At 58.7% G+C, this 15,311-nt stretch overlaps 1 protein-coding gene across 6 annotated transcripts in view; it reads left to right on the top strand.

Annotated features, from left to right (window-relative positions):
• HDAC4 (histone deacetylase 4) overlaps positions 1-15,311 on the top strand; it is a 279,030-nt gene that overhangs the window by 131,311 nt on the left and 132,408 nt on the right. For 5 of the 6 annotated variants that reach the window (XM_021075899.1, XM_021075896.1, XM_021075897.1 and 2 more), the window contains one exon: positions 5,629-5,700. In XM_021075899.1, the coding sequence (XP_020931558.1) occupies positions 5,629-5,700 (72 nt within the window). Of the gene's footprint in view, positions 1-5,594; positions 5,701-15,311 lie in introns of those variants that run through there. The other variant, XM_021075898.1, reaches the window with a different exon arrangement.

The following is a 15,311-nucleotide window of genomic DNA, read 5'->3' as shown; positions in this document are numbered from 1 at the left end:
CAGAAAGGGACATTACCAGACGGAAGGGGGCTTTATTGAAGAATAGGAGTCGATAAAGGAAAACTTGAGCACAGCAAGCTCCCACACACGATGTTAAAGTCGCCTTGGCAAAGTGGAAATAGGAGGAAGCTTCCTTAACCTGATGAAGGTGCCTGTCAGACCCACGCAGCGAGTGCGTACTTGCTGGCGAAGTACCTAAGCCTTTGCAGCGAGATCAGAAACAGGGCCAGCGTGTCCCCTTTCACTCTGTCCACTGAAGAGTGTGCTATAGGGCTGAGTCCGCGACAGCGGAGGAAAAGAAAGAAAAAGCATCAGGTCTTGCAGTGCCCGCCGTGGCGCAGCGGGAACGAACCCGACTGGCATCCGTGAGGTTGCGGGTTCGATCCCCGGCCTTGCCCAGTGGGTCGGGGATCTGGCGTGGCCGTGAGCTGTGGCGTAGGTCACACATGCGGCTCGGATCTGGTGTGGCTGTGGCTGTGGCTGTGGTGTAGCCTGGCGGCTACAGCTCCAGTTTGACCCCTAGCCTGGGAACCTCCATCTGCAGAGACTGCGGCCCTAAAAAGACCCCCCCCCCAAAAAAAGCATCAAGTCTGGAAAGGAGGAGCAAACTGTCCTCATCCTAGGCGATACGATTCTTTGTGTGGAAAGGTCACAAGAACTTCAGGTAAATGAGTTTAGCGAGGTCCCGTAGCACAAAGCCAGAATATAAGGGTTTGTTGTATCTTTATGTACCAGCAAGTAGATATTGCGATTTAAAATACCGTATGTAATATTTTCCTTAAAATATCAAATATCGGGTAATAAATATGAAAAGGTTCAAGGTCTCTATACTCAATTCTAAACCATTTTTGAGAGAAATGAAATGAAGTGATACCACGTGTTCAGGGATTGGGAGACATTTGACTGTTAAATTCTGTTCTTTCCAAACTGTGGATACCGTGCAGTCTCAGAGTTTCTTTTTTCCCCTTCCTTCCTTCCTTCCTTCCTTCTTTCCCTCCTTCCTTCCTCCCTTCCTCCCTTCCTCCCTTCCCGGCTCTCTCTCTTTCCTTTCCTTCCCCCCTCTCCCTCCCTCCCGTATGTAACTCAAGCAGATTCTTCAAGTTGTATAGTAAAGGACCGATGTTGCCCAGGACGGTTCTGCAGAAGGCAGAGCTTCTTGCCTTGGTGGGTATCAAGAGTTGTTGCGACGTTACGACAGTCCGTGTGAGTGTTGGCACAGGAATGAATGAACTGCCAAAGGACAGAGGTTTGCTGTAACGGAAGGAAGGGTGCCGAGAGGTGAGAGCAGGACTTCTTAAATCACGGTGGTGTCCTCATGGGAAAAAACCCAGAAAATCAGGACCCTATGTGATGCCTTATCCAAAGATCAATATCAGACAGGTGAGCGACTTACGCATAAAAGGGGAAGCCGTGAAACTTCGAGATGACCGTACAGTAAAATAGGAGTTCCTGGTGGCTTCGTGGGCTGAGGATCTGGCGTTGTCATTGCTGTGGCTCAGGTTTGATCCCTGATCCTGGAACTTACACCGTTTTTGGCTGCAGGTGTGGCCAAAAAAATAAATGCTAAAATATCTTCGCATCCCCCCAGGTTGGGAAGGATTTCTTAAACCTGTCACGAAAAGCAAAAGCTTTAAAAGAAGGATTTATAAATGTCACCTCACAGAAGGAAACTGTAGTTTCTGGAGGAGCTTCTGCAACATGTGATTCACAGGATTCATGGTCGCAGTTCTCAAAGAATTCTTCTGAATCAGGAAGGAAAAGGAGTTCCCGTCGTGGCGCAGTGGTTAACGAATCTGACTAGGAACCATGAGGTTGCAGGTTCGATCCCTGGCTTCTCTCGGTGGGTTAAGGATCCGGCGTTGCCATGAGCTGTGGTGTAGGTCGGAGACGCGGCTCAGATCTGAGGTGGCTATGGCTGTGGTGTAGGCCGGCGGCTGCAGCTCCGATTCAACCCCTATCCTGGGAACCTCCATGTGCAGCGGGTACAAAAGGCAAAAAAAGACAGCCTGGAGTTCCCATTGTGGCTCAGCGGGTTAAGGGCGTGATGTTGTCTCTGTGAGGATGCAGGTTTGAGCCCTGGCCCTGCTCAGTGGGTTAAGGATCCGACGTTGCTGTGAGCTGTGGTGTAGGTCACAGATGTGGCTCAGATCCTGCGTTGCTGTGGCTGTGATGCAGGCCGTTAGCTGTAGCTCTGGATTCGGCCCCAGGCCTGGGAACCTCCAGAGGCCGTGGGTGCGGCCCTTAAAAAAAAGAAAAAAAAAAAAAAAAAAAAAAAAAAGGCAGCCCAGTTTTTCGAAAGGGCAGAAGACTTGAATTCAGACCAGCTAGTGAATACGAGAAAACTGCCCTGTCCCAGGTTCTCAGGGAAGGGCAGACTTAGTGAAACAGCCCTGGGAAGGGGCAGGAGGCGCTTTTCTCCCCTCCACACACCCGTCTCTCACCAGGTAACCGGCTCGGTGTACTTCATACACCGTTTTTATTGGCCCAAGAAACGTAATCGCTTCTCCCCCTTAAGACGCAGGTCCGCTCTGAGGACACGTATCAGGGAGGGTGAGCCCTGCTGTTCAGGGTCTGAGGTTTTGGTGTTAGTTTTTTGTCCTGCAGGTTGTGGGGGGTTGTCACGGCAAGGGCTTCAGTATCTGCGTCAAGCAGGGACCGGCCGGTGGCCCTGCCTGGTCTGACCCACGTGCCCTGCTGTCCCCGCCTGGCTCACAGCCTCTCCGTGCAGCTGGGGCCTGGGGCCTCCCTGGGCCTGTGTCTCCTGTGACCTCCTCCGTCCCCTGGGACCTCTGGCTTTTCCAGTGGCTCCAGAAAAAGTTCTGTCAGCTCTTTTTTTGTTTTCTAGAAACGTTAGAAACTTGGACCTGGAAAGGGAAGAGCAGGAGTTGCAGCTGTGATCAGCTTTCGTTTCTTTTTTCTCTCCTTTTCTTGCCTTTGTCTCTGGCGTTACCTGCTCCTGTTCTTCCCTCTCTTCTTCCACCCAGACCAGGGCAGGTTCCTGGAGGTTGGGGGATTCGGTCGGGGTGACCCGAAGCCCTGGTTGAGTGGCACTGGCCTGGGCTCACTTCCGGCTTGGGTCCGGTCTAGACGGGACAGATCCAGGTTCGGGGGTGGTCAGTGCATGGCCTTGAGGCTGTTGCTCCGCCTGCGGGGCTGGTTCTGGCATGTGAGACGCGGGGGGGTGGGGGGGGCAAGGCCAGAGGAGTTGGGACTTAGGTTCCTTTGGCTCCCAAGCCTGTGATTCTGGTTGGAGAACTACCCACCCCCTCGACCCCATCTCACCCAGTGGGACCCCTGCAGGCCAGGTGGGCTGTCCTCGGGGAGGACACTGGTTTACAGCAGGCTGATGTGTTTTTTTGGTTTTTTTTTTTTTTGTCTTTTTTTGCCTTTTCTAGGGCCGCTCCCGCGGCATATGGAGGTTCCCAGGCTGGGGGTCTAATCGGAGCTGTGGCCGTCGGCCTACACGACAGCCACAGCAACTCGGGATCCGAGCCGCGTCTGCGACCTACACCACAGCTCACGGCCACGCCAGATCCTTAACCCACTGAGCAAGGGCAGGGATCGAACCCGCAACCTCATGGTTCCTAGTCGGATTCGTTAAGCACTGCGCCACAACAGGAATGTCAAGGCCGATGTGTTTAAGCTTGATCCCAGAATCTACGAGGACCACACTCTTTCTTTGCGAGGGGAGTCGGTCAGCTGCTGTCACCTGGGCGACCCTGGGCTTGGCACTCCCTCGCGGTGAACCCCGCAGTGAGGGGCTCCCACCTTCTCCACTGTGTGCCTGCCCCTCTTCCAGCTCCCTGGGCTAAGATGGCATCTGAGGACACCAAATAGCTCAGTCTCATCCTGCGGGGTTTCCAAAATTAGGTTCCCAAGCGGAGGGAAACTGGAGGGAACCTGCTGGCGGGGGTGTCCCCGGCCGAGAGGACACGGCGCCGACTCCCTTCTCTGTGGTTCTTCTTCTTGGGCGCTCTTTGCCTCGTGTCTGTGTGGTCACCTGCTGGCGGGGTGATGATGTCTGGCTCTGCAGCTGCCTTTCCGGCCCCCGTGGCCCCTGCGCCTTGCCCTGCAGCCTCTGTACCCTGCCCTGCCCGCGTCTGTCCAGCTGTGCACCCTTGAGCCAGTTCCTGAGTGCCGTGACACGCAGATGGGTCTGTAAGGCCCTGGGTTGTACTTGTTGCCGGCTCTGGTCCCCATGATGGAGGGTGACACTGCTGCGTCGCCTCCGGCCCCGTGGCTAATTTGGTGCTGTGTGGTTGTGTCTGTGCCGTCGCGGGGCCAGTCGGGTGCCCGGAGAGACACCTCAGTGCAGACCATCCACTGACTGGTCCTGGCTGCCTTCGGGGGTGACAGTGGCCCCCAGGCCTTGTCCTGACCGGGGGAGCCTGGCCTGACCCACGGGTGTGTCCAGGGTCTTCTTACAGCCATTTTTATACCTTTGAGTTGCCAGACTCGGGGAGGGGTGGCTGCATCAGAGGAGAGCGCAGAGCCCAGCGTTTGCGTCCCCAGTGGCGGTGGAGGGGCCCTCACTGGGGGACCAGCCCGTCCTGTCCTTCCCCGAGGGTGTGGCCAGCGTGGCTCACACAGGCCACGAATCCCCCCTTCCTTGCAGGGTCTGCAGGTCCAGGAGAGACTTCCAGATCTTTTAGGGGGTCACTGTTTTTGCCCTTGGATTTTGACCATCTCCCAAGATACCCGGGGGCCGTGGACTCTGCATTCCAGGGCCGCGTGGGGGGTATCCTTTGGGGGTAGAAAGTGCAGTTTTGGTTCAGAGGCAGCAGACCTGCTCTTCCTGGTTTCGTTGGCGATGGGCAGACCCGCCTGCAGGCGCTGACGGCTGCTCTGGGAGCCCAGGGCTTTCTCCCCAGAATCGGCAGCGGGAGGGACCGCACACCCGCGTCTGCAGGGACACGCGTGTTCCCGCGGGCGTTCACACCCGTTGTCAGAAGCTAATTTTGCACCAAACGTGTGATTCCTGGAAGCGTCAGCGCCTCTTGCTCCTCTGTCTGAGAACGTGGTCAAAGGCAGGCCGCCCCAGGTTGCGGGGACGCCGCCTTTGGGGGGTCAGAACACCATCGAAAAGTGGACTTCGAGGAAATGGCTCCCTGCGTCCTAAGTGCCTGGCCCGGTGTTTCCCTTAAGCACGTGGCCCAGTTTCCTCGACGGTCCCGCAGGCAGGCGCACACGCACACGCACGGCTGTCCCAGCAGGGCCTCGGGGGCTGTGCCTCGGCGGCCCCAGGCCGTTGGTCTGTACCTGGGGCAGGACGAGTGGCTCTTCCGAGCGGGTGGCCTTAATGCTGCGGTCGCTGCGGCAACGTGGGCGCGGGGGCGGGGGGCGCGTGAGGTGGTCGCTGAACGGAGGGAAACCGCAGCGGCCACGGCAGCTCGGCCAGAGGCCCCCGGGCCAGGAGGTGGCCTCCGCCACATGCGCCGATGGGGACGCCTCGGGTTATTTTGCAAAGGGGGGGGGCGGTCTTTCACTTTCGAACGCGGCGAATAAAAAATAAACCCGTTCTCCTTTAAAAGCGAGGAGGACACAGGCGTTTCCGTTGCTTGTGGCGTGTAAAGTATTTTAATTGAAATGCGAGCAGGTTCTGAAGCCAGATGCTTTCTCGTTCTCCAGATGGACTTTCTGGCCGAGACCAGCCAGTGGAGCTGCTGAGCCCTGCCCGCGTGAACCACATGCCCAGCACTGGTAAGTCCGCACGCCCAGCCCCGGCGGGCAGCCCAGGTGGAGGCCCCCTGCCCGGGGGGCTGTGGAGGGGCGGGGGGCCTCCCAAAGCGGGGTGCCCTTTCCTGGGGTAGAAGAGGCCGCGGCTTTTGGAAATGAAAGGGCGTGGCCGGTGCTCTGTCGCAGGCAGAGACATGCAGGTCCCTTCCGACCCCAGCGCCGGCGCATGGGTGCTTGCCAAGGGAAGCCTGGCCCGTTAGGGGTCTAACTCCGGGCCCTGCGCCTGAGCTGGGGACGCTTGCGGGCAGACGGCGCCGGGTCCGGGCCTCGGGCTCTTGGCGGGGCAGAGGGGCCCGCGTCGTTTCCGTCGTTAGTGGCCCAAAAGCTCCAGCGTGACTCTCCATGTCTGGTCCCACGGACGCCAGTTCCCGGCCTCAGGCCTTGGATGTGCACCTGGATGTGCAGACCTGCTCGGCCCTGGGGCTTTCTTCTCTCGTCTTCTTTTGTAAAACACCTCCTCGCCCCCACCTGGCGTCCTCCGGGAGGCCAGCTCAGACCCGCGGCTGCTGTGCCTGGGCTCCCGGACCTTACGGAGGCGAGGCCGAGGGTGGATGTGCGGCCCCGTTGTCGCCGTCCCACGTGTGTCCCTGAGCCGGCGTTCTCCCGGACCCCAGCCTTCCGGGGGCCCGCTTTCCGAGGGCAGGGCTGGCTGGGACGGGGAGTCGGGGAGCCCTGCCTCTGCTGCGGCACCCCCGGCAGACCCGCCGCCTCACTCCCCCTCCTCTTCAAAGGGTTCGAAGCTCGAACGAGGCTGTGGGTAGCGGAGACCCTTCGCACGGTGACCTGAGGCCTGTCAAGGACCGTTTCTGGCGTCTCTGCAGCCCTGGGGCTCGGTCGCTGGTGCGCCCGCTCCCAGAAGGCGCTGGGCGTCCCCGGGCTCGCGCTCCGGCCTCCCTCCGGGGCCCACGCCCTCCCCGGCCTCGGCCGCACCTGTCCGGTGAAGCCAGGGCTTGGGGCCGGTGGGAGGCTTTAAACTGGCGGCGCAGACGCTGTCTTTCTACTTTGGCCCCGTGAACAGTCCTGATTTCGTTTTCTCTGGAGCCCTTTTGTCAGGGGATCCGCTTTTTTTAAACTCTGGGTCCTTGTGCAGCCTGGGTATTTTGGACAGTGTCCTGGCGTTCACCCCGGCGTGGGATGGGTTTTTCAGTCGCTTGATGACTTGTGAAAAGGTGCTTTCCAGGCAAACTGGAAAGTGGGTGGGCTTCCGACTGGTGTTCTGGCCTGGGGAGCCCACCCTGCTCACTGACCTGGAATCCTGGGGTGTGTCTCCATCTTTCCTCGTTTCCTAGATTCGTACACAGATCAAGTTTCTGTGTCTGAGTTTTAGTGGTGCCTAGATAAATGTCTCTTCAGGTCCTGTTGGCAGGACTGAAAACAGCTTGGGACGTGACTGGGACAGTGCCAGCTCAGGGCCCTGGGACAGTCCTGTGTCCCTTCTCTGTCTCTGGGGGAAGTGCCCGCTTGACTTGAGAGCTGGTGTTTGGGGCAGGGGGGCTCGTGCCCTCGAGCCGGTCACTTCCAGATGCCACTGGTCAGAGTCAACGCGTGAGGCTGCCCTTCCTGGTGTCTTTGTGTCCCTGGGGGTCAGTGTCTGCAGCATGACTGAAAGGGGGGGGCGTTCAGGCTGTGCGCATCCAGCGCTGACCAGGGGGCCGGCAAGGCCAGGGCGCCGAGAAGCTGCCAAAGCAAAGAGCCTTCCTTCTTTAAGCCCGCATTTTCGGTCATTCCAACCACCGAAAAATCCATTCTACAAAGAAACGCTCATCTCATGTTATATAATAACTTGAAAATTAGTAGGACAAATTCTCGAAAGCCACATTTTTCTGATAAGAGAGTAGTAGCATTTTTAGGTGTATTTTTATGTCAATCCCAGTTTGCTAGTGCACCGTTTCCAACAATTGAGTTTACTCTTAAGGGCTCTTTTGGCACTTGGGAGTGTGAAAACAAACTGATATATACGTGTAATTTGCAGGAATTACTCCAGCAGTCACGGTGGACTTGTTCCCTCGAAGGGGCAGCTTTCCCTGTGAGCAGCAGGGCCCGCACGGCCTCCCCACCGCCATCTCCACGCGCAGGCGGTGAACGGTGGCGCACTCGAAGCTCTTAAAGATCGGGGGTCTCTTTACATAAGTCAGTCCTTACAAAGTCAATCTTCAACTGAAAAGGCTCCGTTCAGAGAGCTCCCTGGTGGCTCACTGGGTTAAGGATCTGGTGTCATCACTGCCATGGTGCAGGTTCGACCCCTGGCCCAGGAACTACTGCACGGCGTGGGGGTGGCTGGAGGAAAAAAAAGCACTGTTCGTATTTGCTGTTTGTGGGCCCCCTTGAATTGAGACTCGAGACAAAGCGTACAAGGATGTCTCCAATTCGAAAAGTTTGACTTCTCGAAGGAAAACGTTGAAACAGTATTTATTTTGGATTGAGTCTTTCTCCGCCTTCCCCCTTGCCTTTTTATATGTGCACAAGCCTCTCCTTCGTCTTGCATTTCTCTTTCTCTTGTTTTAAAGTTCTGGGCAGTGAAACAGTTCTGGTGTAAAAGAGAAAACCTGCCGTCGCGTGGCCTCCACTCCGTGCTGACAGGTCTGCCTCAGACTCACATCCCTCTTTTGGGGAAGAAGCGGAGCGTGCCCGCTGTGGGTGGGTCTCACTGTCGCCCCCCCCCCCCCCAAGGGTTGTCCTTTTCCTTCCTGGGTGGGGACTTGGGGCAGCCAGGGTTGTGGGAGCCGTGGCGGGTCCCCTGGAAGCCGCGCGGGCAGCTCAGAGTCCGTCGGGGAGGGTGCCGGGACCCGGGACTTGAAAGACACCTCAGTCCTTCATTTCTGCATCGCTGTGTCTTTTCCCGGTTATCAGAGCAGCACGTTTCTTGTAAAAGAGAGCGCGTCGCGGATGGGTGGCGTGCTGGCTCCGGTCCTCCAGCCGGACAAGGCGGCGCCCAGCGCCTGGATGGAGCGAGGGGGCTGGAGGCAAGGACCCTGAGGACCCGCGCCCCCTGCCTGCCCCCCACCCCGCCAGGCACCACCCCGCACCCGGGAGGCCGCGGCTCCACTGCCCTCGCCTTAAACGTCACCGTCTGTGCGGTTTCCTTTCAAGACATCCCTCAAAGGTGTTGTTTTAAAGGAAAATTCTGGAAATTTGAAGACACTCCCGAGACGCTAGAGAACTTGTCCAAACGAATTTTTAAAGAGAGCGCTTGGCTGTCTCCACGGAGTCCCCGGTCTCACGGGGCGTCGACCGCACCGTCCAGGGGTCACTGAGTTTCTCGACCCTCCTGGAATCTTGAAGCAGGAACTGTTTGAGGTGCCTGTTTCATTGTTCTTGTTTGGTTTTTTTGGTTTGGGGAGAGGAAATGTGAGAACATGCACATGGGAGAACGTTGGTGACCTCAGGGAAGAAGCTGAAACCTCCCTTCATTGCACTGGGAGTGATGTGTTTCTGTGATGAGTCGATGGCTGTAGCAGAGCCTTGCCTGGGACAGTGCTTCTCACTCCATCCTCCTCTGTGGGGGCTTTAAAAATACTTATCTGGATTTCCCAGCATGACTCAGCAATAATGAACCTGGCTAGTGTCCATGGACGCAGGTTCGATCCCTGGCCTTGCTCAATGGGTTAAGGATCCAGCATTGCCGTGAGCTGTGGTGTGGGTTGAAGACAAGGCTCGGATCCTGGGTGGCTGTGGCTGTGGTGTAGGCCGGCAGCTGCAGCTCTGATTCGACCCCGAGCCTGGGAGCCTCATATGCTGCGGGTGTGGCCCTAACAAGACACACTTTATTGAAGTACAACTGATGTGTAAGGTGTTAGTTTCAGATGGAGGGAAAAGTGATTCAGTACACATATATATACACACATATTTTTACTTCTTTCCAGATTCTGTTCCTGTGTAGGCCCTTTCAAAACGTTGAGTGTAGTTTCCCACACTCCACAGCAGGTCCAAGTCGGTCTCCTTGGGATTTGTTTGTTTTCCATTTTTGGCTGCCCCACGGCATGCGGCGTTCCCAGCCTACCCGCACAACGCCAAGCCCTTTACCCACGTGCCGGGCCGGGGATCGAACCGGGGTCCTGGTGCTGCAGCGACGCCGTCGATGCTGTTGTGCCACAGCGGGAGCTCCTCCGTGGTATGTTTTAATGTAAGGCTGGTTGGGGCGGCGTCAGTAGCGGATCGATGGCTGCCCTCGGTGGCCCCTAAGGCTGCAGCCTAGCACCGGGAGGGAGAGCCGGCGTTGCTCTCCTCGATCCGGCGCGTCCGGACCGCGCACCTGCTCAGGCCCGGGACCATCACTGGGTGACAGGCTCCATGAGGCCGCCCAGCCGGCCACCCTCTGGCCACGTCAGGGGTGCGAGCACAGTGGGACACGGGGTGCCGGCTGAGCAGGTGGCCTGCTGTGCTTTTCCCGTTAGCGTGTTTCAATTTTGGGGACAAACTCTGGAATGTAAGAGACATAAAGTAAAACCCAGCAGTCTGAACAATCAGATTTTCCCGCTTCTCCCGTCACGTTCCGTCATCCTGTGTGACAAGCGTGGCATGGAGCCGGCTTTAGGTGTCTGTGCTCTTGTGACTTCAGGACCTGAGAGCCACAGCCCAGCTGCGGAGGCCGTGCCCTGTGTGCGTTTACGAGCCGTTTGCACACGTCTTGGGGTCGCTTTGGGGGAACAAGTAAACTTATGGCCAAGAGGGGTTCTGGGCTGGCACCGTCCTGGCTGCTCCTCTGGAGTCCCCGCCTCGCTGGCTCCGTGTGGTGCCCAGCAGTCCCCAGACTCCACTTTCCCGTCTGGACTCTGAACGTCCAGGGCCTGCCCGCCCCTGCCTCCTTCCCGGTCCCCCGCTGTCCTCCCGGGGGTCTGCAGGGTCGCCCTGTTTCCTCTCCGGTCGCCCCACCCGACCCCCTCCTCTTCCATCGGACTGGTGTGCGCCCGCGGGCAGTGCCCTCTCCGGGAACACTGGAGCCAGGCAGGAGCAGCACATCCCAGGACACAAATGCAGAAGATCTTTCTGTCTGTTTTTCTCCTCTTCACCCCGGCACCAAGCACCACTCCTGCCTTCCCACCTCGGGCTCCAAATTAAAAGAATTGTATGCAGGAGTTCCCATTGTGGCTCAGCAGGTTAAGAACCCCACCAGCATCCATGAGGATGTGGGTTTGATTCCTGGCCTCACTCAGGATCCAGCATTGCCATGAGCTGCAGTGTAGGTTGCAGACGTGGCTCTGATCCCATGTTGCTGTGGCTGTGGTGGAGGCCAGCAGCTGTAGCTCCGATTCGACCCCTAGCCTGGGAACTTCCCCATGCAGCAGGTGCAGCCCTAAAAAGAAAAGAAAAAAAAGTGCTTCCAGGATCAGGGCTGGGCCGGCTGAGCTCCTGCAAGGCCTGGGGGCTGGGCAGCGGGATCTGCCTGCCCTTTGACTGGCTATGTGGCCTTGAGCCGGTGGCACTTCCTCTGAGCCTGGGCTGACTCTCTGGAGTCACGTGGATGCTCGGCCTGGCAGGGGTGTCAGGTGCCTGGGCAGCATAGCCTGCGACAGGTGGGTGAGGGGCTCCACGGCGCCCTCTGCCCGTCTTCTGCGTCACTGCTCCCACTCGCTGGTACCCTCTGGTCTGCTGGCCCTGGCTCTGCCGCTTCCTCCGGAGCGACTGTCCCCCCCCACCACCCCCGCAACACCCAGCCCAGAAGCTTGGGGATGGCCCCCTAGGACTACTGTTTAAGTGAAGCAAAACCAGCCGGTGTAGAGAAGCGTGGAACGAAGATGCCTGGAATTCTTGCTGAACGTGCCTCTCGTGAGGACCCGCACCTGCTGGGCTGTTCTTTGTTGCTGTGTCTCGTCAGCTTCCAGAGGCGTGTCTGCTCCCTGCCGCAGCGAGCACCCAAACCGCCTTCACATTTAATGCCGATGTATCCGTCTTTAATGCTGAGCCTGGCGACTGCGTCCGGCCCCGGAGAGGACGCGCGCTGCCCTGGATCTGTTGGCAAGACGCGGCCTCCGTGCTGACGGCGGTGCACGTGCTCGTGGAAGCTTGGTTTCTGGCCGCAGGAGCTGCAGCAGCTCGGCCAGGAGAGCTGCACGGTCCTTGGAACGCGGTGGAGGAGACGCTCCCGGAACCACCCTTCTGCCTGGGGCCGGACTCCGGAGGGCCCACAGCAGCAGCTGTGGCTTCAGAGCTCCGCCCTCGGCCCCGTCCAGGCTCTGCTCTCTGCAGCCCCATGAATCCGCCTGGCGGTGGAACCTGCAGGATAGAAACAGGACTCTTCTCCACGGGGCTCTTCATGGGTGGAGGTTTGCCTCTCGAGCCTCAGGATGGTGTTTCCGGGAAAGGCAGCCCCGGCCCTGGTGTTTCTGCTCTCGGGAACACACGTCCAGCCCTGTCCCCATGAGTCCTGGTGTCACTCGCCGTCTTTGGCCCCGATGGCGGGGAGCCCAGGCCTGGAGCCGAGGGGGCCCCTGTAGCTGTGAGCCCGTCAGGAGGCCGGGCTGCGCCTGAGCGAGCAGAGCTGGGCTTGCGCTGCTGTCTGCGCCGTCTGGGCCTCGGCTCCGAATGCGCCAGGAGCCTGGAGGGAAGGGGACACTCACCCCGCCTCTGCCGCTCGCCACGCGGGCGCTTCGGGATTTCTCTTCTCCTGCTGTCGCTTTTCTTCTTCCTCCCAGTGTTTCCCTGAGGTTGTTACTCAGATCGATCCTGTCAAACCAGGGCTGCCGTTATGGGCTTGAAAACAGCTTTTCCCTCCCGATAGCACCCGCGCGAGGGCGGCCTTCCACCTCAAGCGCCCTCTGGGTTGGCGGGCAGCGGGTTCCCACCAAGGTCCTGTCGTCTGTCTGAGCACAGTTTTCCTGGCCTGTCTAGGGACCCCGCTGCCCGCTCCTCTGTAGAACAGGGGTCTCAGAGCCAGGGGCCCTGGGGGTGCGGGCAGTGCTGCCAGCCGGGACTCCCGCCCTGCTAGGGAGCATCTTTTTTGGGGCTCCTCAGCCTCACTATCCCACTGCTCCAAGCAACTCCTGAGGTGGGCTCCTGGGGCCGCCACGGCCGAGCCCCAGGGAGCTCTGGTTTGGTCTCTGGTACCTGACGAGGCAGGTGCCCTAGCCACCTGTGCCTTTGCTGACTCCCAGAAGCGCATCTTGCCTGCGGTTGTATTGGGGAGTTTGTTTTAAACCCACACGGATTTAGCTCTTGGAGGATCGGGAAGAAGTGATGGTGCTGGTTCTGCCCAATTTAACCCGAATGCCCCCCTCCCCCGCCCCGTGCGCTCAGGTGCGCCACCCAGTGCTGGCCAGGCCCACCCCCTGCCACGCAGCCGAGGCCGGCTCTGCCCGGCGTGGCTGTGGCCTCCTTTCCCAGCTGTGTGCTCTCAACAGCCTCAGCGCTTGACGTGGAAGATGAAGGCCTTCCCCGCGCTGGGTGGAAATTAGATTGTTTGGGTGATTTCTGTTTAGCACAAGCTGTTCCACCCCATTAGGTTTGTATTGTTGTTGTTGCCAGAGACCCGCAGAGCTGGAGGCTCTTGTCGCGGGCCCAGGGGAGGGGCGGGAACGGCAGGCTGCTGTGTCGCTGGTCACAGCCCCGCCGGGGCTTCTGGGGGCCCGTGGGGACCGCCCGCGAGAGCCCGAAGGGCCCAGGTCGGCCCGGCTGTGTCTCCGTCTCTGATGAAGAGCCGTGGCGCCCGCAGCAGCGACCCCGAAGTCTGTGTTGACACAGCAAACAGAGCATTGAACCTCCGTGTCCTCGTGTGTATTTGAAAGCGGTTCTTAGGTGGAAGGATCGATTTGTCCCCACTCAGGATGTCGTGCTGTCGGTGCCCGAGCCTCGCCGAAGCCCGGGGCGTGGCCGGGGGGCGTCACTGGCGGGGAAAGTCCTTCCGGGGCCTCCTCTCTTTGTTGCCAGCTTTGGTGTCTGTGCTTCTGGGCGTACAGGCTGCGCATCCAGTCCTCGAACCCCGTCCAGAAGTGCCTCCCGGGTCAGGTGACCACTCGCGTTAACCCCTGGCCGAGTCCTCCTGTCGACCGGCCGAGGACCTGGTCAAGCTCAGCCTTCCTGACAACAGCCTGCCCCACGGGGGCAAAGCCGCTAAGGAGAAGCCTCCACTTCTGGAGCCCCACAGCCATGCGTACCGTCCAGCAGCCTCAGCCGTGTCCCTGGCAGGCCGGCGTCCGAGCGCCTCTGGGGGGGCCGGAGTCTGCCGGGTGACCTTGGGCTGTGGTGCAGGGTTGAGGGGATGGGAGAGGCAGGAGGCTTTGTGGGTGCGTACGAGCCCCGGGGAGGGGCTGGCGCGCCCCTCCACGGCCCCAGTGCCCACCGAAGCACACTGTGTGTGGCCGGCCCCCCGGGGGCCCCATTGGTGACCTTGTCCCTCTCCCTGGGCCAGCCCTGCCCCCGACCCCACCCCCAGGCCTTCCTGTGGGACGCAGGGCGCCTGCAGACCTGGCATGGCAGGAGCAGGGCCACTCTGCCCGTCTGCTCTAGCTTCGGCTGTGTCCTTATCTTTTGAAGAACCAGCTTCTGCCTCTGCTGGTGCATTTACTTTCTGCTCTGTTCATTCCTGTTCTCATCTCGTTTCTGCTTTGGGGGGCTGGTTTTGAAACTGACAGCACTAACGGCCTGAAGCTAGCCAAACCCAGATGGGGACTTGAACCCACGGTTTTCACTGAGAGTCACTCACCCCGTGTCTGGACTCACTGAGGTTCAGGTTCTTCAAGTCTCGGCGCAGAAGGAATTCAGCCAGAGAGCAAGTGACAGGCAGGAAGTAGACTTGTTAGGATGGGACGCTTGGGAGAGACGCAGGCGGGCAGGCGAGGAGGCTGGGCCCCTGCCTCCCGTGGGCGACGGTTTCATCCTCCGGGGGGAGGGGGGGTGGGAAGAGCCCGCCTCTCCCTTTCGGGAGGAGCAGCTTCTCCTTGATGTCCCGCAGGGTGTGTATTCAAATCCGCGGAAGGGCGCTCCTCAAACTCCGGCCCTTGGTCTGATTCCGAATGCAGGCCTCACCCCGTCCCCGACCCAGTGACTTGAGGCAGTTCTTGCACCTCCGCTAGTCAGGCCAGCCTGCCTTGTGCGGATGGGTTTTTTGAGCAATTTATTAAGTTACAGTGATCTCCCGAGGTCTCCTAAGTTTCCCTCCTTATCTGTGGTCCTTTATTGGGACTTTTAAAACTACCTGTGTCTACTCCATCGCTGTCCATTTGCGCAGGTGTCTTATCCACGTTCTTAGGTGAACATTCTTTCTCTCGACGTGAGCTGTGAGCTTGTGTAGTTCTCTCCGGGTTCAAGTGGAGGTGCTTTTGTCCGTTCTAATGTGGACTATTCCAGTTCTAGGTCATAGTAGCTCATTTGTAGCCTATTTGAAATTTCTTCCATGATTATTTTTTCTTGGAAAAAATGGGATATTAAGAAGTGTTTTTCAACTGGAGGTGTGAAGTTTTTCAGATAGTCTTTTTGTTACCGATTTCCGACAGAGCGTGTTCCGGCTGGAAGTAACTAAGCCTTTAGACATTTTGCGACTTGCTTTGCGGTCCATGGTTCTGGCTTCACTGTGCACTTAGAAGGCTTGAAGCCCCGCGCCAGGTGCAGACTCCGAAATCCGCTTGTTAAATCAAGCCGGG

The sequence above is a fragment of the Sus scrofa genome, chromosome 15, assembly GCF_000003025.6.
Source record: "Sus scrofa isolate TJ Tabasco breed Duroc chromosome 15, Sscrofa11.1, whole genome shotgun sequence".
Taxonomy (NCBI): domain Eukaryota; kingdom Metazoa; phylum Chordata; class Mammalia; order Artiodactyla; family Suidae; genus Sus; species Sus scrofa.
This window is presented reverse-complemented; position numbering and strand designations above follow the sequence as displayed.